This window comes from Poeciliopsis prolifica, unplaced genomic scaffold (genome assembly GCF_027474105.1).
Source record: "Poeciliopsis prolifica strain line A6 unplaced genomic scaffold, Auburn_PproV2 SCAFFOLD020, whole genome shotgun sequence".
In the NCBI taxonomy this organism is placed as follows: domain Eukaryota; kingdom Metazoa; phylum Chordata; class Actinopteri; order Cyprinodontiformes; family Poeciliidae; genus Poeciliopsis; species Poeciliopsis prolifica.
The window spans coordinates 2,797,455-2,823,028 of NW_026562395.1; the positions used below are offsets into that span (position 1 = coordinate 2,797,455).

General features: G+C 43.6%; 1 protein-coding gene across 1 annotated transcript; it reads left to right on the forward strand.

Moving 5' to 3' along the window:
* The first annotated feature begins 516 nt into the window (after positions 1-516).
* Positions 517-23,045, forward strand: lrfn5b (leucine rich repeat and fibronectin type III domain containing 5b). The gene is made up of 6 exons (XM_055044295.1): positions 517-1,391; positions 11,705-12,620; positions 13,738-13,912; positions 19,398-19,731; positions 20,472-20,772; positions 21,397-23,045. The coding sequence occupies exons 2-6, from the start codon at positions 11,730-11,732 to the stop codon at positions 22,099-22,101; spliced, it is 2,406 nt and encodes an 801-aa protein (XP_054900270.1). The 5' UTR covers positions 517-1,391; positions 11,705-11,729; the 3' UTR covers positions 22,102-23,045.
* Positions 23,046-25,574: the final 2,529 nt, after the last annotated feature.

Consider the following 25,574-nt stretch of genomic DNA (forward strand, 5'->3'; position numbering starts at 1 on the left):
AGCTACCTAACTGTCAACTTATGCACTTATGGCTCATACTTTGCCAACTTGCACAAAAGGCCAACGGGGTGGGAGCATCAGATAATGATGGATTCGGTGCCAAGTAGAGCCTGAGGGACCCAGGGCCTCTGTGTTTTAGCCAACTCAACACTTTCTTGCCCAAAAAGATCTATTGAACATCAGGGGACTGCTCAGCTATTTTTGGTTTGGTCCGCGAAAAAAAAGAAGGAAAAACGCAGGAAAAGAGTTCATGCAAAAGAAAGTGATGGATTTTCAATGCAGCTCCACTCATGTTTCATTTCATGAACGTGTGAATCTGATCGACAACCAGCTCTGTTTTTATAAGAGCTCATATCCGTTTCTTTCTTTCTTTCTTTCTTTCTTTCTTTCTTTCTTTCTTTCTTTCTTTCTTTCTTTCTTTCTTTCTTTCTTTCTTTCTTTCTTTCTTTCTTTCTTTCTTTCTTTCCTATTTATTTCTTTTTTTTCGTGCAGCAGTAGTTCGGTCCACATGAATAAATTATGATGCCTGCCTGTGAGGACGGGCTGCGAGCTTCTACCGCTGCTGCTGCATCTGCTGCTGCTGCTGCGCACAAACGGTCTCTGTGCGGCTCGGAGCGCACGGATTACCATTCCGGGCACAACGCTGCCGCCGCTGCTGCTGCTGCTGGTCAAGAAACGGAGCCGGGTCGGTGGCAGACAGCGGTCCGGGGGGCAAAGCGGGGGGGACCAACGCCGCCTGCGACGGCAGAGAGCAGAGAGCTCTCTGTCAGTCTGGATTAAAGTCGCTCCTGACTGAGCCGCTCGCGTCGCGCGGACTGGGGAGGGAAAAAAAAGACAACAACAAAAAAACAAAAAGCCTGCGAAAGCGAGACGAACATCTGGTCGGACTGAGCGCAACACCAGCCACCCTGCGCCGTGTTTTAGAGCCGAAAAAAAAAGGCGTTTCTCCTCCTCTGGATGCGCAGTGGAGGCGATCCACACCGGGACCCCTCACGCAGTTTGCGCCCCCACCCTCCACCCTTCACCCTCTTCCCCCCCAGCAGCCCCCCTCTTTCTAAAAATGAAGACATTTTTTTCCCTTTTTTTCCCTGTGAGCGTTATCTAATGCGAGAGGATCGCTCGGAAGGAGGAATTGCCCTTTATCCGCCGGGTATGGATTCCTTGAAGGGCATCGCTCGCTCCGCAGGCCGCCGCACATTATAGGAGCCGAGGCGCGTGCTGCGGGATAGCTGCCCGGAATAATCTCCGAGAGGCGCCGTCGGTCCCATTTTCAGGCGAGCCTCCCCCCCCCTACACACACCACAACCCCCCCGGTATGCCAGCACTGCTCCCGGGAGGAGATCAGACCGCAGCCAGCCTCCTCTGACCGGGCTTCACGTCTCATCTGGAAGGTAAAATTTGAAGATTTCACACCGCGGGTTTGAACTCTTTTCTCCTTCTTTTTTTTTTTTTTTTTTTTTTTTTTTGAGGAAGACTTGGAGTAGTTCTCATTTGAATGTGACAGGGATTCTCATGACAGCACACTTATACCGCAAGGTCAAAAAATCAAAAAACAAAACCCCTCTCTGTTCCCCGAGGCGTGCCGTCAGATGTAATGGTTTTATTAATAGTATCCTCTTGGATGCATTTTTTTTCTCCTACAGGTGAAACTGAGAACGGTGCCTCGCTATTCGGTCTTTTGCTAAATTAATTAAATAAATAAATAATAAAAAGGATTTGTTTGATGGTGTCCTGAGAGCCCATACTGTGATGCAGCCTGTCTTTTGTGATTATAGCTGATATGCAAATTGCACTCCGTCACCAGCACGGGATGAAGTCCCAATTAGTCCAAATAGCAAAACTGATGAGTCTGAGAAGAGGGGCATGTTGCCAGGTGACTGGAGCATCAGTGGCACAAAAAGGATGAAGAGGAAGGAGACAAAAAAAAGACAAGACAAACAACAGATATGATTGTTATAGACAGATAAGGGTCTTGCCCCCTCTGTGGAGTGTTGGTTATCCGTCTCCTATTATTCATGAGAGCCCGAGGCCCCCCATTGCAACTGCTGCCCCAGTGAAAGCGAGCCCACGCCTCATTTTGATGCCAGTGTTTGCTCTCGCTGCTCTGTGAATGTGCTCAGTGTTTGCTGTTTGCAGTGGCCGGGGATGTGACCGGTGGCCCCTCGGCCACACCGGCCTCTCGCGTTCACTGAGCCGAATCGCTTCCAAAACGGGCCGAAGAAGGGCTTCCTTTAAAGGGAAACCCGGTGCCGACGTCTGTGTGGGACCACTTCATCTCCCTTCAGATACGATTTGTCACATTTTGGGTCTTTTGTGGTCGGGTGTTGTGCTTTTTTCCTGTTGCAAGTTGTCATTTATCTGAGATGACATAAACTCCTGAAGACTAGCTTCCGAGCCGATGCCTGTGCTGTGACATCACAGAAGGTATTTGCGATTTTCTGTTGTTCTCCTTTCAAATTAAGTTCCTCTTTCGGAGATCTGTGACTCGCATGAACAAAACGTGGATTTTGTGAAGAATTGGCAAAAATGAAACAAAACAAGACATGGGAGCGGTTTATGAAAACTACAGTGTCATTATCGAAGATCTACTACAATCACCCTTAAAATATGTAAACCCGTTAAGACTAGTCCTTGGAAATAAAAAATAATATTTATTAAGAATATTTTCTGCAGGATCTGTGTGATCTACGTTCGGTCGATATGAACATTTTTATGTGCCCCATCCAGCCAGTTAGCCCCTAGCTCCATTCACCTGCAGTCCAACTCATCCCATCATCATCACTTTAACAAACACGACAGAGAAGAAATGCATGAATAATCCCATCATGGTTAGTTGGAACAAAGAACATTTGGAGCAGTTTACACCGCAAGTTGTTGTTTTTCACTGGAAAATCAAAGAAAAGTGTCACAGTCAGAATATGGCATGTTACGAGTGGTGAACATGCACAGAAACCAATTAGAATCAACAAGAATATAAACAGTTACGCTAAATGTCGTCGTCTCTCATTTGCTCCGCCGCCAGTCTGTGGTGGCTTGTGGGTCACCGGGGGTCAAACGGCGAGTTGGACGTGTAAAACTCGACCCCGTCGTAGCCGAACGCTGCAGGATCACGGCGTCACAATCTGTCAGAAGTTGCTCACTCAACAGCAGCTGATCAGCTCGGCCCTCGTGCCTCTTGTGAAGTCGTTAACCCACATAAACACAAAGTGCAGTTTGCTGTTTTTGTCTTTATTGCGCTCTATTCTTTGTGAAATCCTGTAGTGGAAATCCATACTTCATTAACCAGGCCAGCTGTGTTTTTTTTTGTGTTGCTGTTTCTGTTCTGTACTTAGAGAAAACACACACACATGCACACACCACTGGATGTTACATTTAAAGACTTTCACTGGATATGAATGTATTTGCTCCCCCATGTGTGTGTGTGCATTATATGATATGTTTACAGCCTACTATTATTATTACTAAGTTGTTTTGTTGCTGTGTGAGGCAGAAACAACAGTACCCCAAAGATCTTTGGCATAGAGAAAAATAAACAGTTGGTGCAAAGATGGTTTCTGTTTGGCCTTTGTCTTCTCACATATCAACGAAATCATAGAAAATCCTACGTGTAATACAGCATAGCATATTATCCATATTCTCTCATCTACATTCCAATAGAACTACGTTTAGCTTGTCACCAATATGCTAACTGGCTGCAGTCATTTTGTGCATTCTTTTAAATTGACTTCAGTCATCTATATGATAATCAGCTGGGTGAACTTTATGGAAACATCATATTTCCATCACTGTTTTCGCTTAATTTTCCAGAAACCTGCTCCCTTGTCTTTTGCTACGGTTTAATGGCACCGACTGTTTATCTGGAGGCATTCGACTTCAAATATCAATCTGACTGCATTCCGATGGGCATCCACTGACATTTACTCCACAGTGACGTTATGGCTTCATCTGGGGGTTTGAGGCAAATGAAAAGGAAAAACGTAATAACTTAGAACCAATTTGTCAGATTAGTCCCCAGTGAGTTAGGGATGGATTTCAAATTGGGAGACCCAAATGCGTCCATGTTGAAAAACTAGCCGAGCAGAAGGTTGCTTTTTATTCTGCTGGGAAAGACTCTGGTATTCTTCATTGGAAATATTCTTTCCTGCTAATTGTGTGAAGTTTCTCTCATGTTAAGCTGGCAAGTCTTCCAGCTGCCAACTAAAATACATCATCCTTTTGCTTACATCGCACACGGATAGCGCTGACCGTTTTCCTTTGAGACATTCGACTACAAATGCGAACCTGACTGCATTGAGTTGGGCAACTACTGCACGGCGAACACTACGGCCTCATTTGGGGGCTTTAATGAAAAACAAGAGCCCAATAACTTAGAAGCAATTTGTCAGATTAGTCTCCGATGGGCTTGGCATTGGTCTCAAAATGAAAGACGAAGACAGGACCCTGGTGGATTTAGACAAATATGAGAAGGGAAGCACACAAAACAGCAAAGTCCAATAATTCCCAGGCATTTCTCAATTCAAGGATATGAATATAGTTCTGCTTTTATTAACATATATAATCAAATTTTGATCTGTGTGTGAAAATGCTTGATTATGGCGGCTGGCTATCAACAATAGATTTGTAAGAAGCTGACTTAGGTCAGCAGCACTGTATGTTTCTGTACTCATTTTTGTCATTGGAAAGGTGCCCCAGACCACTAGATGAAGCCAATTCATATCCAATAATAAAACAAATACACCCTTTGTGCCTGTTCTCCGTCTTATTCAGGAGGCCAACAAAGGCTCGCGACCGCCATTCATTCCCACTTAACCATTAGATTCCATTCATTCTTCATTGTCACGACTCAGTGTTGCAGTGTTAATAAGAACTTTCATCACTTTTCTAACTTCCCGTTACAGAAGGCTGTGCTGCAGCAACAGCATTTTCTATGCAAACAAGAGGAAATGGAGATTCAGTTTCAGATGTCTTCTTTGTCTGTGTTTTCTAAAACACGACAGCTGAGCTTTGTTAGTACCTTCACTAATGAAAAAAAATTAAAATATATATACTGCTGCTAACAGATATATTACGCGCCACAAAGAAGGCTGCAGCCTAAGCAACTGTGCAGGTCCTGCAGCAATGAGATCCAAACAATATGAGGCAGCTTACATTTTGGTCAAAAGACCAATCCCACACGAAGCATCATTTTATTGCTTTTTAGAAAATCCACATAGAAATGAACTACAAAGTCTGCAGTTGCCAAAACCACAGGTGAAACTGATAGTGGTTGAAAATGCAATAACAACACTTAACATGATTTATCTGATTTACAGCTATAGCTGGCAAGAAAAAGGGACGCTCACTAATTATCATATCTCTGAGATTAGGCGAGCAGTTGAATCTGATTCTCAGGGATTCTCTCCATTTGTCAGCCTTGAAGCAAATTCCAGGTTCCATCAGGATCTGTTGCAATGGAGCCAAATCCCATTTGTAATTCACATTAAGATCCAAACGCGATCCGCACACCCCACCCTCCCCCGCCCAACCAGCTTGGCTTACACATAAAATGAAGAACAAGAGAAGAGTTTTGACCTACTCTCCAACTGGGAAATATCCCGCAGATCGAGTTAACACGGAATATCTTGTGATGCCGCGTGGAGTAAAACACTGGGAATTACAAGGAGGAAATGTAGATTCTAATGAACAGCACTTCTATTGATGCAGTGGGCTCTGCTTAGTATGCTATCCCCCTGGCACACGCAAATGCCCACGCACACACACATTCACACACACACACGCAAGCCTTTCTCACCGGGAAAAATTATTTAAACTGCATCAGGATTCCCATCAAGACATCTAGGTTTTCTTTTTTTTTTTTATTATTATGTGTAAGACTGGGAAAATCAATTGAGACGTCAAACCCAATACAGAATTAGCTGAGTTTGCAGTCTTCTCCTGTCATAAATGGTGCAGTGGGTCTCCGTCACGGCCTTCAACCGTAACCTTTGCTGTAGATCATGTCAGGACTGCTAGGAAGAAAAAAAGAAGAAAAAAAAAATCAGCTGCTGATTACTTTGCGCCCAAATCCGACGTTTTCTGTGTTGCCATGACATCCAGGCTGTCACCCAGGAGTTATCCCTCTCTAACATTGGCAGACTTATTGCTGATAAACAGGCGTCACAGCACATGCACACATTTACACTAAAAAGTGTATGTATGTATGGTGGAAGGTCCACAACAACATCGGCGTGCGGTCAGAATTTCTCCCAGCTCAGTGAAAATACGATCCTCTACTCGGGGATCCATTTGGCCTCTCAAAGCAGAGTCGTGTCACTGCTGCGTCGATGCCGTTCTGCCATCACGTTGCAGCAGCGTCGGTCTACCTCCTTGACGTTCGCAACACTTCCTTGAGGCAGCAGGAGGGCCGCAAATCACCAAGTAATCCAGGGTTACACGCTGCCATGTGCCGCCGCAGCATCGACGGATCTCATTAGCGCACCGGGCCGCTTCCCCTGATTTCCACTCCAGGAGATTATACGTCTTCGCATGATCTCCACCATAAGTTAGACCATCTGAAAACATATCCCCTCCCTTGTGACCTCCCAAGGCTGATTGGCATGCGACGTGCTGCATAAGGATTTTCTTGGCAAATGCCACCCGAGGGAGACCATGGATATCCTCTGCTAAAGCTGCTGCAGTGCACGAGTGTCTCTGTAGCTGGAAGATGTTGTTGTTGTGTGTGTGTGTGTGGTTAGCTTGCGCCTCTATTAGGCACAAATCCACCCACCAGTGTGCATATGTGGGTGGGCTGTCAGTCTGCTCCGCTCTCTAAGGGTGGAAGTACCTGCTCGGAGGTAGTAAGCGAAAGTTTGATTGACAAAAAGCAGGACTCTTGCGGTCCACGCGTTGATACGTTGTCTGCTCTCTTCCTTGTTTATTCCCGGGCCTCCCCGCGTCGCATCGCTGTCATGAAATCCGCAACCTGGACGGTAATGATTTTCCGGGAGGCGGGGTGTGACATTTAAAGATCAAGTGTGTGATTGATGAGAGCATTAATTGATTATCTACCTTTCTGTTCGTGTACCTGATGAGTGCAACCTGTTATGCAAATCTCCGTGGAACAGAGCGGCCGTAATTAAATGCAAATTGAGGAGACGGTAGCAGATAGGACCGTTTGCTGCCGGACACTTTGCCGTGAGGCTGGGCGGGAAACACGTGGCGTCCTTTTTTTTCCTTTTGTCCTCGCAGAACAAATCTTGAAAAGATTACCACTGCAACAGTTCCCTTCACGTTTGGCTGGGTTTTTAGCGGCAAAAGAAAAGAGAGGGCCCTGTCTCCGCAGAGTGAATCAATATCATGTCTTCAGCGCCATTTGAGACTGGAAATAGCAGGTTCTCTTTGCCTCAGTGCACAACCAGACCATTCAGCAAGGGGAAAAGATGTTTGGCACACACTGATTACACCTCAGCTGTTGAAGCCGTTTTATTTCCCCCTACATATGCACACATAGATTAAAGTGGGGAAATATTGTGGCTTGCTCACAAGTAGCTTCAGCTGTCTTGTTAAAGCCACACGCTTAGATATTTTTTTTGTTGGGATTTTGTGTGATAGACCGAGCTGCATTTGGATTTGCACCTGAATCAAACCCAGTCCTGCCAGCTCCCTTCCAAACACCTCATCAATAACCAGTTCCAGCTGCTTTTTCATTTCAATCAGCCGTGCTGTGAAGGCCGTGCAGTTTTGTCGGCGCACATTGGGACAAACGGCCGGATAATGACCAGGAACACGAGAGATAAACACTGAAATGACCAGGTTTTAAACGTCTCACAGTTAAACCCGTCTGACTTCTGCACAACGTCCAAACCACAAACAACCTGGTGTCGCCGCAAACCGGCGCATTGGTCAGAGGGAGTATTGATCAGAGAAGAAGCAAACGTCCCTCGGCAACTCTTGAGGAGCTGCAGGGACCAACAGCTCAGGAAATAAAACCTGCTAACTGGACAGCTATTAGCCGCGCGCTCCACAAATCCGGCCTTTATGGCAGAGTGGTGAGAAAGACAGAAAGTCACTGTTGGCAGAAAGACATAGACATCTACAGAAAACCTTTCAACTGAGGTGTTCTGGTCAGATCAAACCAAAATGAAACTTTCTTTGGGCTACGTAACGATAGCAGCTTTAGAATTTATTTAGGCGCACCTTTCATAATACTCAAGGTCACTCAAGGAGGTGAATAAAGGGCAATCATGAAGAAAATCTTGCAGGGTACTGCAGTCGTTCATTCATTATTGTTTATTTGCATGGGGATAAATGTTAAATTTGAACAAAAACAGGACTCTGCAGCAACATAGCAAGATAACATATCACACATTACTTTAATCCACAATGAAAGAAGAGCCATAAGGGAAAAGACGAGGCAAAGATGGAGGTTTGCCTTCGAGCATGATGAGCATGTACATCAAAGCACATTCAGGTAACGGAAGGGCCTAATCAAAGTCCAGATTACTCCTACGAATCCAAAAATTTATGCTATGCATCCAATCTCAGCCTAAACTCCTTCAATCTTAACAATCTACAGCTACAATTTAAGCAACATACCATGAGATTATTGGCTCTACATACAAGTGCTTGCCACACTTTTTAGATTGCCATTTGAGAAAAAAAAAAAAAAAAGAAGATCCATCCATCCTTTTAATTCCACCTCACAGTGCTTTGTTTTGGTTTGTTCCATAAACTCCTGACAAAGCAGGTGGAGGGTTTGTGGTCTCGGCATGACAAAATGAGAAAATGTGAACGGCGATGGGAGCCGAACATTTTCCCAAGGCCTTTTAAGAATAAGGAGCCCGGCAGCAGTCAGCGCCGTCTCCCCACTCCATTTATCTCCGAACTCGAGTCCACGCACCGCCACACAAAATCCACAAATCTTGCGCGTCTCTGCCGAAGTTGTCCCACATAAAAATGGGTCAGGGGAAGACGTTTATTTCTCGCCGCTTCATCAGCAGCGCCTCATAAAAATGTCAGCATGTTCTCCCCCAATAATATTCCTCCCCTCGCTATTATGTGCCATTTAAAGGCGACCTCGTTCCTGCCTCCTTGTCAGGCTGCGCTACTTTTTACCCAGCTGTCAGCGGCTGCCACCGGGCTTCCTTCTCCACCAACCTCATGTGAGCTGGAAGAAGAAGAAGACGAAAAAAAGAAAAAGAAAACCCACAGCGTGCCCCCGCTTGCCGGTGTGTCACTCTTACCCTGTGTGCTGTTTTCTTTATTAGCCTTTCAGCGCACTCAGAGGGGCGAGGTTATTACACCGAGCTGTGCGTCGCCACTCAGGTGCAGAAGTTGCTTTCATGGCATGACAGTTTCTTTTCGCTGAAGCAAGAATTTTATTTGCTCTGTCTGAGGGCTAACATTGACACCATGGGCGGGGACGCGGATATTCTTTCTTAGGTGCATGCAGGCACATGATGGCATTCGTGGCCCTTGATCACAAAACAAAAGCGTCACAACTTTGACTTTACAGTTTGAGGCTGAAGATTGATGCGGACAAAAAAAAAACAACTAGATTTCCCAAAAGAATTTAGATGAGTTCGAGTTATATTTTGTCGATAATGTCTTTCACTTTGACTTCAAGTTCACAGTGAGTAAAAGAGGAAAGATTCAGTGAGACCTTGGTGGTGAACTCAGCTAAATAATCCGATAGTTTCTGGAGAAAGAGGGACCCACATTCTGTTGTTTTATTGTTTCAGGTGGTCAAAAATGACAACAAATCCAAAGATGTTAGAAATAAATGTTAGGTTTGAAACATTGTCAGCAGTTTTTTTTTAAACAAGGCGAAGCTGAGAGATTTGATCACATCTACGTTGATTTACAGCTCCATTTCCTACAGAAATGAGACTTTATTTAATGAAAATAGTACAAATAAAAAGGAAACAAAAGAAAAAAATCTAAATTTTGTTTCTCTTCTTTAGTTTCAAGCTGACAGTTTTGGCCCACAGGCCTCTCTCTGCATTATAGGCACGATTACTGGTGCAATTATCACCCCATTATTTTGGCGCCCACTCTGGCAGGGAGCCCCAATGCATCACATAAAACCTACACACCCAGTTTTTGCGCCACTGATTGTGGGTACTGACGATAAAGGTTTTTAATGATAAATCAGCCGTTCCTCTCTGTATTTAAAGATTGTCTTTCGGACTTTCGATTAAACTGCTGTACCTTTTATGTGCGCCGCTGGGGTCGCCCAGAAGGCCAGACCCTCCGTAATATAATCACTTGTCGTGTCACTTGTGCTCTGATACATTGTGGCTCACCTGCAAAGCTGTGATCTGATCTCCAAGGTCTTAGTTTTATGACATTCCACATCCCTGACAGCGTCTCCGGATTCATCAAATGGATCTCATCTTATCCTCTCGTCTCGGCTGTGTCATAAGTAAAAGAAGCAGCAGAGAGAGGCGAGAGAAAATCAATAGCGAGGCAGAGCACACATTCGCCGAGGCTCTGGGCCCAATCATCCCTTCCTATTGGCGATATGATCCGGAGAGATATCGGTCTAATTTTTATGAGGCCCCCAAACTGCCAGTCGAGACTTTCATCCTTCTGTACACAAACATAAAAGCGTTGGCATTATCATATCAAAAACAGAAAGTATGTAGAGGGGAGCGGGGGCTTAAAGGGAAAGCCGCCACAAAAAAAAAAAAAAGAGAGAGAATCATGCAAGGTTACTAACGATGTTTCACTCACAAGTCAGCAGGTGATTAATTAGCGTCATGTGTAATTGAGCAGCCTGTATTTGTTTGATCAGGCGTTGACTTGCTTCACTTCTTGCCCACTGTTTGGTTTCCCAGAGCGTCGAGTTGGCGGCATTGGCGTTCCAAATGCAGCGCAAAAGCTTCAACTTTCCAAGGCAGAATTCCTTCAGTTAAAAGGGAATTATCTCGCCATGTGGGCGATCGCTCCAGAAACAAATAATCCACTTAGTTAGTGGTGACACAACTAATATTTCCATAGGTTACATGTTGGTCTGCTTCAGAAGCATGGGGTTCCTACACATGTGCCAGTTCTCAGTCCTTAATGTTCAAATTAGAATAGTTCACCACAAATGGTAAATATGAGTGTGGTGAGAGTGTTTAAATAGAACTAAGCCTTCTCTGCTTCCTTCTCAGGAAGCAGAGAAGGAAGGAAGGAAGGAAGGAAGGAAGGAAGGAAGGAAGCAGAGGAGGAAGGACAATAGAAGCAATGGGAGATTGGAAACCCAGAAGAAAGTAACAAATGAACTAACTCAGGGAGTTAGGAGCAAAGGAAGGAAACTCGGAGCAAGTATCACATTCCTCACTCCTCGAATACTAGGAATGAGACAAAATTTCACAAGAAAGAAAGTTAAAAAAGAATAAACAAGGGAATCAATAATGGATGTAAGGATGGAAAGAAGGAAGGACACAACTTAGGTAGGGCATATGAGGACGCTAAGAAGGACACAAGCAAGGAAGAAAAAAAAGAAGGGCACATGAAATGAAACGAGATAGGACGCAAGGTAGCATGGAAGGTCACATTTAAGAATGAAGGTGTCAAGGTAGGAAGGTAGATAACATGGAAGAAAAGCAAAAAAGACACAAGAAACAACAGGAAATTAGAAAACCTGAAAAACACTGAAATCCAAACCTCTCCTTTTCCTTCCTGCGTATAAATCTTAGAAATAGCTCACCTTCATTGTTTTGCGTCTCTTTTTTTTTAGGTCTGTTTACCTGATTTCACGTAAAATGGAGTCGTTCCTGGTCTACCTGATCATCCTGGGCATGGCTGTGAAGGCGCACAAGGTCCAGATCTGCCCCAAACGCTGCGTCTGCCAGATGCTGAACCCCAACCTGGCGACACTGTGTGACAAAAAGGGGCTGCTGTTCGTGCCCCCCAACATCGACAGGCACACGGTGGAGATGCGGCTCGGCGACAACTTCGTCACCAGCATTAAGCGCAAAGACTTTGCCAACATGACCAAGCTGGTGGACCTGACCCTCTCTCGCAACACCATCGGGTCCATTGCACCGTATGCCTTCAGGGACCTGGAGAACCTCCGCGCTCTTCACCTGGACAGCAACCGGCTGACCCGCATCACCAATGACACCTTCAGCGGCATGTCCAAGCTGCACCACCTCATTCTCAACAACAACCAGCTCACCCACATCCACAGTGGGGCCTTCAACGACCTAACAGCGCTGGAAGAGCTGGACTTGTCCTACAACAACTTGGAAAGCGCCCCTTGGATAGCCATTCAGAGGATGTCCAACCTTCATACCCTCAACCTGGACCACAACATGCTCAGCCTGATTCCAGAGGGCACTTTCTCTGGGCTGCAGAAGCTTAAGAGGCTGGACGTAACCTCCAACAAGCTGCAGAAACTCCCTCCTGACCCCGTTTTCCAAAGAGCCGGGGTGCTGGCGACCTCCGGCATAATGGGGCCCTTGTCGTTCGCGTTGAGCTTCGGCGGCAACCCGTTGAGGTGCAACTGTGAGCTGCTGTGGCTGCGGAGGCTGCAGAGGGAGGATGATCTGGAGACCTGTGCTTCCCCGCAACACCTAGCAGGGCGTTATTTCTGGACCGTTTCAGAGGAAGAGTTCCTGTGTGAGCCGCCTCTTATCACCAGACACTCGCAGGTATAATCTCCAAATTGAATTGTTCACTGTTAAGACATAACACACTCTACTGTTACAGGCTCTGAGCCAGAAATGGCTGTAGCTAATCCAAGGTGCCACGTCGGGCTTCCTAGTAACTGTCTCAGCAAATACAATCTCCGGAGCATGAGAAGTCTCAGAGAAACTGCTGGCTTCACAGTTGGAGGAGTTTGGTTAAATGTTTACCTAAGTGTTAGTCTGTTGTAAGGCTTTTCAAGGAGGATTTTTTTAAAGAACGTGCTTGTCTTATTAAAATGAGAACATGGTTGTAGCAGAATCATGCAGTGGGGATGCTTTTTATTCTACAAGGACAAAGAAGCTGGTTAGAGTTGAGGAGGGAGCTAAATACAGAACAATCCTGGAGGAAAACTTGGTTCACCTTCCACTAGAATAAGAAACATACAGCCAGAGATGCAACTGAGTGGTTTAGCTCAAGAGTCTCAGACTTCAGTCCTTATTGGCTGACGTTCTGCAACATTTTAATGTGATCTCTAATTCAACATGCCTGAATCAAACCGTTGAATGCGTGTAATCGGTTTTGACAAAGTCTTACAAGGACCTGCATATTTGATTCCTGTTCTAAACTCATGTTTTAGATTCAAGAATGTTTTATGGGCTCGGCAGATCTAGTCAAAGTCCAAATATAAAGTTAATTCAGAGACTCTGGCAAAATTAAAAATTTGCTAGTAGTCGGACAGACAGACAGACAAATGCAACGTTCAAAAAGCACATATCCTCCTGTTTCACAACGACATGCTATTTTGTGTCGGTCACATGAAATCCCGATGAAATCCGTTGAAGTTTGTGAAGAAGTTAAAACTTATGAACCTTTTGAAAGTGAAACTTCTTCAGCAAATCTGTGCTATCCAAAGCGACAGAAAATTGAGATTTTCATTCTGAACCATCACAGTTTTCAAGTTCAGTTTTGCGGTGGGGAATGGAGTAAAGCGGCACCATCACTGACAATAACTCACATGTAATACCGACTCTGTGTGTGTGTGTGTGTGTGTGTGTGTGTGTGTGTGTGTGTGTGTGTGTGTGTGTGTGTGTGTGTGTTTACATAACGCATTCCTCTCTACCTTGCGTCCCTCTGACTCAGGAGCTGCATGCTTTGGAGGGCCAGAGCGTGACTCTGCGCTGCAAAGCCAGGGGCGACCCGGACCCCATCATCCACTGGATCGCGCCGGACGCACGGCTCATGTCCAACTCCTCCAGAGCCGTGGTCCACACGGACGGCACGCTGGAGATCCTCATCAGCACCGTCAAGGACTCAGGTCTGTTTACAACCCCCCTCCCCGCGGCGGTGCTTGTGATGTTGACAGAACGGAATGACATGTTTGCTCGCGCCACACAAAAGCCCCAAAGATGAAGTATGCACAGCTGAGATGGCGGAGGCCGACAAAAGCAAAAGGAAGAGCGACTTCGTCTCTGCCACAGTACAGTGATCCCAAGCATGTTTGCTCTGGCAACTTAAGCGAACATCATAACCCAGTTTAGAAGAACCCGACTCCTCCCTGGTGGGGCTTCTCCTGTCTTTTAGTTTTACACTGTATGGCTTATGTAATTAAAAATCCCAAATTAGACACCGAAGGGAGTAGTTAGTCCCAACAAAAGACACAGAGCTGCTGAGCTGCTAGAAAGCTTTGTCATATCGCCATGAAACACAAGTGTCTGGTCTGGCAGCCCTGAAGAATTACAGTAGAAACTCTCTTTGAAGTTTTAACCAATTACCTGACCAATCAGAGGAGATTTGTGTTTTTGTTTTGTGACCCTTAAGAGACAAGAGCTAGTATTTCACTTTTGATATGAAAATGTGCAAGCACAATACTCTTAATTTTTTTAAATGACTTTGCAATTCAGATGAGCATCCTGAAGGCAAAACACACTGTGTGCGGGAAGGATTTGTAGTTTGGGAACATCTCATTAGAGATACGGAGCATCATCTTGTTTGATGTTTTCTGAAGATAAAGACCCTTTCTGAAGTCACAAGAAAAAAAAAATTTCTACACATTTTCCCAGGTGATTTATGTTTGTTTTGTTTGCTTTTTTTTTTTTTTTTTTGCAGACTTTACTCTTCAACGATTGGACAGTGATCTTTCAAACTGGCCAATCAGAGTCAATGTTGAGTTGCATTTTATAGAGACATTGTTTTCACTCTAAAGTGTAAGAGGATAAATTTACCAACTTGTTTTGATATTTAATTTCTGTATTGATTTTTTTATCTTCAAATAATTTTAGGACCCCAAGCACAAAAAAGTAAACGTATTAGTTTAGCGCTGGTGAACTACCTTACAAAATAAATCTGTCAAATCTAAAATGCATTCAAATCCAAACTGAGGCGTCATTTACATGTAAAACAAGGAAGATTTTAAGAATAACATTTCAATTCAAAGTGAATATAGAGACTACTTATTAATGATAAATGACAGAACTCAAGCTGTTGGGAATAATGGTGACTAAGATTTTAAAAGTTATTGTGACAAATTTTAGAAGCCAAAATGAATAGCATTTCAAGCTGTAGTTTCTCGATACTGGATGAGGATTTGGCATCAGACCACCGGCAGCATTATATTCAAAGACACTTTGCTTTGGTTCAAACTGTGCAGAAGCAAAGGGGGGGAAACAAAAATAGAGCCTTGCAGAGATTCATTCAAAAATAGAAAGCATAGAAAAATATTCTATGACTAAAAGTGGGCTGTGTTTATGCCATCAAAGAGACACAGCTTGTGCAGAGCAAATTATCAGCAGTTACTGCTGTCAAAGCTGCACAACAACTTGAAAAGTCAGAGAAACTTTCTACGTTCTGTTAAAAACAGCGTATTATTTGAAGAAAACTGCTGAAAAGACTAGACTCTTGTTTCATTTTATCATAATCTTGCAATCTGCTGACATGGATAAGAGAACAAAGAGTCCCCGGAGAAAAGAAGGGCATCGCTGCAGCAGAAATGTAGATCCCTCATTTCTCTTGAGTTAAACTTAATGACAAAATCCTTTTTTTTTTTCTTGTTTTTTATGCATCAGCTAGTTTGATTCGTCGCCGCCCAATCAATTTTATTGTCCACGCCAAATTTGTCTCATTTCAGTCACACACAGTGGGAAGATAAGTTTGTAAGGATATCAACTGCATATCTTATGACGTGTATTCACAAACCGCTCACCAGAGAATCACCAATATAAATCTTTTCTGCACATTTTCCCAGGCATTTCATCTCACAGGTTTGAATTACAGGAATAATGTGTTTTCCTCCTCCAGATGTTGTCACCGGAAACACCTCAGATTAAATAAAATAAACTCAATTTGCTTCTTTACAAATGGGTAAGTATGGAAATTTGTGAAAACATGTTGTGAACCTGAGATGTGAGGCAAATGATGACTTGTTATTTAAGTTCCTCAACAAGAACCCAACTGTAATACTAGTTTTTCTTAATCTTGTTTTGAAAAGGTTAAGCATTAAAAGTAAAATAAGAAATCAATATCCTTTCCAATTTTGTGGCAGACTTTGGCTGAGCCAATGAAACTTGCAGAGCTTCAGACGTATTTCTATGTCGTCTTGCAAACTCCTGGCTGAGTCGTCTTTGTGGTCCTGGAGTAATTTAGCTTGATTTTTCTCTTTTGGACATCTTCACCAGTGCTTCATGCTTCTTTTTTTTGTTTTCCCCAATGATTTGGTTTGCTGGCATCTCAATGTCTTAGGAATGGCTTTGTAACCCTTTCTGGACAGATTCAACTGCTTTGTATTTTGCCCATGAGATGTTTTTAAGAGCATATGTTGCTTTTTTTTTTTGATCTTTCATGTTGTCAGAGAGGATATATTGAAATTAATTATCATCAGCATGTGATGTAATAATAAGTTCTGTTTGGCTTGTGAAACTGAGCTCAGTGTTCTTAAAAATGAAGCTTAATCACAGTTAGTTCATGATTTAACAAGAGGAGCCATTCCCTTTTTTTCCCCCCAGTACACAAGTTTAGTTACATTCCACTAATGAAAACTGCTTGTGTGTATTTGGTTTATATTTTTGCAATAAAATTTGCTTCACCACCAAAAACATTTAAGTGTGACAAATAAGCTAAAAACAGAAGAAACCTGTCAGGAGTCAAATTCGTTTTCATACCCCCACATTCAGCTCTTGCCTTGACTGACTGAAATCCCACATTAAATCAAAAACTATCGAAACGCAGAATTTTATTGAAGATATAAATACACATGTGCTGAGGTACTTGTGCTCTTACATAATCTTCCATTGCTCTCTTTCGTTTGAAGAACTGCCTGAATCTTGGGTCGTGCACAAAACAGTCTTGTCCTCAATGCTGAACATATTGACATTACATTTAAAAAAAGAAAAAAGCTGCAGTCTTTCCCACTTGTATAGGAAAGCTAAATTCTGAAGATTAAACCACACCGTTCTGGGAAAGCCACAACATGATGCTGTGTTTTCAAATGCTGAATATATTTACATTTGTTGAGATTATCTGGTTCTTGTGGGGCGAAGAGTGGATGTGTAAATGTGTGCAGGTTTGAGTGCGACTGGGTCAATATATATATATATATATATATATATATATATATATATATATATAGATAGATAGATAGATAGATAGATAGATAGATAGATAGATAGATAGATAGATAGATAGATAGATAGATAGATAGATAGATAGATAGATAGATAGATAGATAGATAGATAGATAGATAGATAGATAGATAGATAGATAGATAGATAGATAGATAGATAGATAGATAGATAGATAGATAGATAGATAGATAGATAGATATAATGTACAAGAAGAGTGATCTGTAGTATCTCTCGAGCAATGCTACAACAATGCTCTTTGCCCCCTGTTTCAGTCTGGCATCTTCCAGATGTAAGATTGAAACGATTTATTCCTATTTTTTCTTTGCACCAAGAGCTTTATTTTCTATTATGAGAGATATAATAGTAAACCTTGAGTATTGTGTTTTTCTGCCATCATGATGCCTATCTTGACATCTGCTGCAGGGCGAAACCTCCGAGGAGGTTTCAGTCCTTTACTGTTGTTATCTCCGGCTTGGAGATGTTTTCAGAAAAAAAAGTGCATTAATGTCAATTGTTAGAAATTTCATTTTGAATACTCCAGATGAAATGTGAATACAAAGTAAAGCAATTAATAGTGCAGATCTGCATTCTAATGAGTTTGGTCAAATTTAGGCTGATGGAAAACCTTAATATAGCTACTTTTCTCGTTATCCAAAGACCACAGTGTGTGGATTTATCAGCCTCACATGTGGAAAGACTACAACAGGGTCTAGAAGACTGTATTTCTAATCTCCTGTATAGAAGATCTAGTCATCTAGACAGTCTATTACAGAGTAAATGTAGTCAGTGTGATTAAACTGCCTCTTTTTTCCCCAACCGGTTTAAAGTTTCAGCTTAAATATGCGAGTGAGCTCAAAGGAAACGGCGTTGAGAGAATCTGCTGGTTATCAAATCCCCATCAGCTGTGAGTTCACGTTGCCACAGTGAGGTTAAATGCAGCGCTGTTTCTGACTCAGATAGTCAGGCTTGTCCTGCTCTGCAGCTGCTAGCAGAACGAAAATGAAAACCTGCCGATAATTCACTTTTGCTACTGTGATAAAAACCAGGCACATTTTGACGGCATTAAAAAAAAAACAGCCAGGCGCCGTAGAAAGAGACTGCTTAGTTTTTATTGGACCAGGCAAGGAAGGTTTGCTGTCGTTTAGAGTCCTCTGGTGCAAAAGGTGATTTTTATGACATTTCTACGGAAAAATGTGCGTGTGATGGTAAATCTGTCGGCATTGTGACAGATTAACTCAAGCCGGGTTAATCTCTTTATGCAGATTCGCTCAAATAAATTGCATGATGATTCGGCGCTTAAACTGTGTCGCTATGTGTTACATCCCAATACAGGTCAGTTGATAAGAATAATAAAAAGATTGAATAATTACAGTAAACCTTTTATGAAACAACAAACTTTGCTGTGCATTAAACTGTCCCAGTAACTATTGCTATGAACGATAATACTGTTGTTTTGAGATTATTTTATTGTTGTTCTGAGACTATTTTCAAGTCATATACTGATGACGGCTTAATGTTGCAAGTTTGCTCTCCAAAAACCGATAAACTTTAATTTCCCAAAGGAGAGTTAACACTGGAACTGATAGGTGTTTTAAATGTCCAAAATAAAACACCACAACCAAAGAGAATAGAAAACAGAAATAAAAACCACACACAAACAAAGCTACAAATAAAATGGATCATCAAGACTGGATAAACAAACCTTCCCTTCAAACATGGAAATCACCAAGTTCATTTTAATTTATCATGCGATTAATTGGTTAATTGATTTATTGCTTGTGGTGACAGGCTTCGAAACAACTTCACACTTGGGCAGCAACGTCATAGATGAATTCATTTTTCTTTGATAAAAAGTTGCATACATTTTTAGAAGGTAATTAAAACATTGCCATAGCAAAAGTAATGCAAACCAACAACAAATAGCTCTCCAAATAGCATAACAGAAGAGTACCATAAATGTTATTAGCCCAATTTTGAATTTTGTGGAAAATGATACATTTGAAGTTAAAAGCTTGTAAGTGAATAGCAATTAAAAAAATCTGAAGGTGGCAGGTTTGTTTTTTCTTGTTTTTTTCTTTCTTTTTTTGTTTAGCATAAAGAAAACAATACCTGCCAGGCGGTATTTGTGGTCACAGACGTCATAAACCCCTCCGCAGTGATAATCTAATCGGTTTGTGTTTCAGGTTCCTTCACCTGTGTGGCCTCCAACCCGGCCGGAGAGGCCCACCAGACGGTGGATCTGCTCATCGCTAAACTCCCTCACATCACCAACGACACGATCGCTGAGCAAGAGCCCGACCCCGGATCGTCAGACATCGCCACAGTGACCAAGACGGGGGCCGAGGCGGGAGGGGTGCCTCTGGGGAACGCCAAGACGAGCCAGGAGAAGAAGGTGGTGATAGCCGAGGCCACCTCCACCTCGGCCCTGGTGAAGTTCAACTTCCACAGGAGCATCCCTGGAATCCGCATGTTTCAGATCCAGTACAACGGCACATACGACGACTCGCTGGTGTACAGGTGAGCAGAAACATTGAACTTGATACGAGGTCACAGAAGGTGTAGAATGTTTTCTGTGCAGTCATAGGGTTGGGGTTATTTCATTTCCTAATGTTCACATTGAGCTACGAATGCCTGAGCGTCTTTGGCTGTTAAATCATTAAAAGCCGGACCCGACTGTTTGCATCGTTCGCCAAATCACTCAATCCCATCAGGAAGACAGGAAGACTAATGCACTGCGCATGAATTTATCTCCGTTGACTCTAATCCCCCTTGTGTATTATTTACTATATGCAAGGCCTTGATAATGCCTAATCAACAAAATAAAAACAGAATGTCAGCATTAAGCTGCAGACCCATGGGGAGATGAAAGAGCCGTCTTCTATTGTTTCATAAAGAGCATCAGATGCTTCATGTGGGCTTATCTGAAGACGCAGAACACCCAGCTTTCTCTCCTCCCTGCCTGCTTTCACTCCAGATTTACTGTAAGTCACTGAGATACGATGAGATCATTGCACCAACTCTTTTTTTTTTTTTCAAAATAAACATAAGGGTCAGCATTGCATATGGTCTTTCAGCAGTGGCTGCTAAACAAACAGTCGTACTCCGCTTCCAAGCAGGTTTTTACCAGTGATACTGATGAAAGAATAAGTCATATGTCAAATAACAGATTTTGCTTAGAAAGATCTTGAGTAGCCCTGTGAGAGTCATTTCATCCAAAACAACAGTAGGATTAATAATCTGTCTGCTCCCCTTTGCAGAATGATCCCCCCAACCAGCAAGAACATTCTGGTGAACAACTTGGCGGCTGGTACGCAGTACGATCTGTGCGTCCTGGCCATCTACGACGACCAGGTCACCTCGCTGACCGCCACCAGGGTGATAGGCTGCGTCCACTTCACCACCGAGCCGCAGTACCTGCGGTGCCACTTCATGCAGTCGCAGTTCCTCGGCGGGACCATCGTGGTCATCATTGGAGGGATTATCGTGGCGTCCGTGCTCGCCTTCATCATCTTCCTCATTGTGCGTTACCGAGTGTGTAACCAAGGGGATGCAGACAAGGTGAGTAAGGCTGTTGATTAGGTTTAACAATTCCCTACATGACTTCCTGAAAGAGCCGTCTTTCAAGGGACAAAGGACCAATTTCAAGGCGTCATATTACGAAGTTACATTTGATATATTTGCAACATTCATAACAATGAATGTTGTTATGAATGTTGCTTGATTGTGGTCGAAAATGCAATGTTAAATTTCTGTTGCAAATGGAGTTAGGTCAACTCTGACTGATGCTCTACTTGTCAGGCTTTTCTCTTTAGGTGTGTGAGATGTTCAAAGCCTGGAATACCTGACCCTGATTCAACCCTCTTGACTTTCACCTTCAAAATGTTTAGATGTCAATGGTCCCATGTGGACACCGGTGTTCTCATGGGTGTCCTCATGGGCACTTTATGTTGGTTTGTGATATAAAGTCCCTATGAAGCACCTGCTTGTGGCTGCAGTGCAAGAAAATGTGGAAAAGACAAATCATAAAAGCACATTTGCAAGGCATCCCTTTGACCAGAGCAGCTGGTTAAATGGCTGATCTGGTCAAAGAGCAAGATACTGTAGTGCTTTTAAAATGTGGGAGTCTACTAAATGTGCCATTGTTTTTCCCTTCTCTCTTGTGTTTATCTCATGTCGGACCAGGCCCTGGAGATGGGGGATATTCGATCGCTGAGCAGCGATGGACAGCTACAGGGCTGTGGCATCCCCAAGTCCCTCTCTAAACAGGTTCTCCGTCCAGAGAAGAACGACAAGGAATGCGTCAGAGTCGCCCTCCCGCCTCCAGAGCCAACCAAGCAACGACCTCCCGTGTCCGTGCCCAGCACAAAACCTTCTGTTCCTGACTGCACGGTGTCTACCTCTGCTGGCAGCCATAGTTGGCACCCGGCTTCCCCAGGAGCGCCGAGGCCCAAGCGTTCCAGCGCTCCACCGAAACCCTCGGAGGGCCGGCGGGCTGAAGCTCAGACGGACATTGAGCTCAACAACACGAACCGCAATAACTCTTCAGAGGTCAAAACAGCCACTGCCGTCTCCACCGCTCCCCCAGGGCCCGGTCAACCCCAGAAATGGACTACTGCTCCAAGAGTCCCGCGACCCCACCAAGCCTCCCGACATTATATGACTGTCCCTGCAGGAGCGGTGAGAGTGAACCGCAGGCACTCGCTTAATGCAGACTCGTCGTACAGCGAGCGCTGCTACGTAGCCTACCCCAAAGTCGGGGCCGGCCTGCGCTCCAAGCGCAGCCTGTCGATGAGCGGAGAGCTTCCGCAGCTCAAGAGCACAACAAACATTCATCGAGCCAGGGACAAACTATCCAGGTCTGAGTGGCTGCTGGAGAGCACTTTATGATTTCAACTTCACAACCTGTGCGTCCTCGGCTTTCCTCGGATTGGGTTGGGAAGTCTGCTGTGGAACATACTGAGAATTTTCTTCCTTGTTTGGACATTCCTCTGAGGGGAACGTGAGGAAGGCAGGCACACAGGGGGTCAAGGGAGATTGTTCACATTGTTTTTCTACCATATAACCTATCAGAGTCTTCTTTATATCAACTTCAATGAAAGGCACAACGATGTATAAAAACAATGCCATGTACAAAAATGTTTAGTTCTGTGAGATACCATATATCTCAGTGCAACCATAAGTGTTCATGTGGTTGTGAATGCAGTAACCTGAACATACTGTATAATAAGGAGAGCATCACACAGGGGGCTTGTGTGATGGTATTACACCGCCTCTAACCTGAGGTGACGGCATCTCTGAAGACTTTGAACGTCGAGACTTTGCAAGAGATTAGGAATGTGCTTCACATCCCGGAGATGCGGGAACAGAATGTAGTAGACAAGAGAGCGCTCCGGCTCCTCATCCCAACACTCCCAGATCCAGCACAATGCAGCAGTTCTTTATCCTGTGTTTTCCTTTCTTGTGGCACAAGTCGACTCAGCCCAATACTGCCGTCCGGTTTGAATCGATACATTTTTATCTCGTAATTACATAAAGACTCCGCTCAAATAGGATTCCTGTCACGACTGATTTGAGTGGCAACCTGAACCATCTCCGGTGGCATGACAGGTGCTGCAACTAATCTGATATTACGTGTGGGTGAGATCCAGAGGAACGGCTCATTTCCATATTTTATACTCGCAGACGTTTATCTTGTCACGCCGACAACAACCATTGTAAATTAACTTTGTCGATGCAAGAGAGAAAGGGAGAATCATGAGAACTGGAGGCCGACTGCTCTTGATTTTGTTGTTGTTTCTGTTTGATGTTTACCAGTACAAATAAATCAGTGATAAAACAAAAAAAAAGGGGGGGGGGAATTATTTATCTCTTTTCCAGCTTTCCTGTGAGCTCCGCGTATCAAATTAGTGAATAGCTATAGAGCTCTCTTTGTTCCTGCACACCTCATCTTGCAGAAGTGGTTGCAATTTGGGGATTTTCTGTCGTCTTGCAGTTGCTTAATTCCCGTCTCTCTGCAAGTGGCGGACCTCTGACAAATCCCCGAGCTCCAGTGTTTGTTCAGAGAGCGCAGGGAGGCAGATGATGAAAAGAGACCTCGCCAGTCACGGGGGACACTCTGCTTGCTCACAGATCTCCTTGCTCATCTAACTGCGGCGTGTCTGCTCCTCTCTGAAGCCTGCAGCCACTGCGGAAACCTGCGGCAGAAGAGGTTAAACGCAGCCTCCCTCAGTGGGAACCCGTACACAGCTAATTGTAAGTCTACAGTGGCGGGATTGAGGTAGAACAAGATCTTTAAGACCGATTGCTTGCTGGCTTTTTCTCTCTCTTTTTTCCCAGGGAAAACCTTTCAGGATCAGCTGCCTAGACTGCAAGTGTGAGACATGAATTAATTCCCGTCATCTGAACTGGATGCATTCATCATTTGGGTGCTCATTACAGGTGATTAAAATGCCAAGGAGCTTGGACCAGGCCTTGGTTTAGCTTGTTGGCGGGAGCTGAAGGTGTTTGTTAATAATAGATGCTTTTCTGGAGCAGAGACAGTGTGGAGAGGCATAAATGGAAGGTTTTGTGAAACAAATACAGGGAGGAGGGTGGGAGGCTGAGGCACAGGGGTTGTGGATGAAGAAGCAAGAGTGTGGAGAAGATAACTCAGAGATTTAGAGAGAGACAAGACAGAATGTAGAGCAGGGGAGGCAGAAAATAGCTGCCTTTTGTGAGGCGGCTCTGCAGCCTCTTAGGTATTCTGCACACCTTCTCTGAGATTGTGAGCATGGGGAGGAGGTTGCAACGGGGTGAGAGACCTCAACTGGAGGTCAGACGACAAGCATAGCAGAGTTACCCTGCGGCAACATCAAAACCGCATGGTTCCCTTCACCAAAGCGCATGAGCCTGACCCACTTTCTAACCCCTGTAATGTGTCTCCAGGCCCCTGGGTGGCCACTCCCCCCCCTGGCATCACCTCATGACCCCGCGCTCTATTCAGCTTACTGTCCTGCCTCATGCTGACAGCTGAAAGGTGCTGTCATGTTTCTGGGGAACACTGAAGGCAACTACCATCACAGCTCATAATCTTTGATAGAATACATTCTGGGGTCATTCCTCGCGTCTTTACATTTTGCTCAGGATGAGTGAGGTTTATGTTTTCAAGCTTTTTGAAGGTGCCAATTTTTCTCTAAATTGTCGTTGCCGTCAGCTCAGTACTTGACCAACTGAGTTTGTCAACTGGGCTGGGTTCTTTGGTTGAGTTGCTCCACACTTGTAAGAATGGATCTTCTGTTGTGTCTCTGCAAAGAATTATGAGTGAACAAATACGTAAAATTAGAGATGTCCCAATTGGGTTCCTATCAAAACATTTTTAAATGATCAATATCTGACTGCCTGACTAAAACCAACTGAAGACACATCAATGTGTTAAAAAGTTTAATTAGAGAAATTAACAGAGCACTGCACTCCTCTCCATCTACTATTAGAATCATTTCTGATTGCAGCCTCTATATGATCCAGTGGCCTAATTGCCCTCATTAGACGTAATTAACTAGCTAATATCAGCTTGTTTTACTCTATAAAAGACAGAATGGCAAATAGGTGTAAAAGTATGCGTATTGAGACACTTGAAGACTACTGCTAATGTTAGCCTGTGTTTATTCTTTGTTTTTGGCTTAGGTCTATGCATCAAAATCACAATAAATACAGAAGCCATTATCACAACTGTAAACGTCAACATGTTTATGTAGTTATTTTTGCAGCAGTAGGAATAATTTTGTAATGTGCCTTTTCTTTTTTCAACAAAAGCATCTGAGGAAAAACCAATAATCCAAACAACCAAAACAAAACTGTCCTTTTTCACTTCAAATTATGGTGCTAAATGTGGTATCTGGTGTGCAGCCCTACATAAAAGGCTCTTCCACACTGCAATTGATGATTTGTGACACTCAGACAGGTCAAATGCAATTTGGGTTATTTATCATTAAAAATAGATTTTTCAAACATAGTTAAAGTTTAGTGGAAGCGTTATTCTATTCTGTTTTGAAAGAGTCTCTTAAGCTTTTTTGCTTGTTTGTTTTAGGGTTACCTGACATTGAGACGAACATAAAAAGTCCTATATAGAACTGTATATATATACACAGACTGGTCAAACCCGGACTGAGTTATTCTACTCTGATTATTGGATACCTAATTGATTTTTATGAGGTCCAATACCTAGTGTCATACTGATGGATGTAGTCTTTCAGTTCCAAGTTGTTTTGTGGGGGAAGGCTGCCAGAGTGCTGCCAAAGGAAGGTACTTCTCTACAAACCTCCGCTGGTCCCAACAGCTGCTACTGTAGTGGAGAGCAGCTGAGATGCAAGTTGTTAAATTTT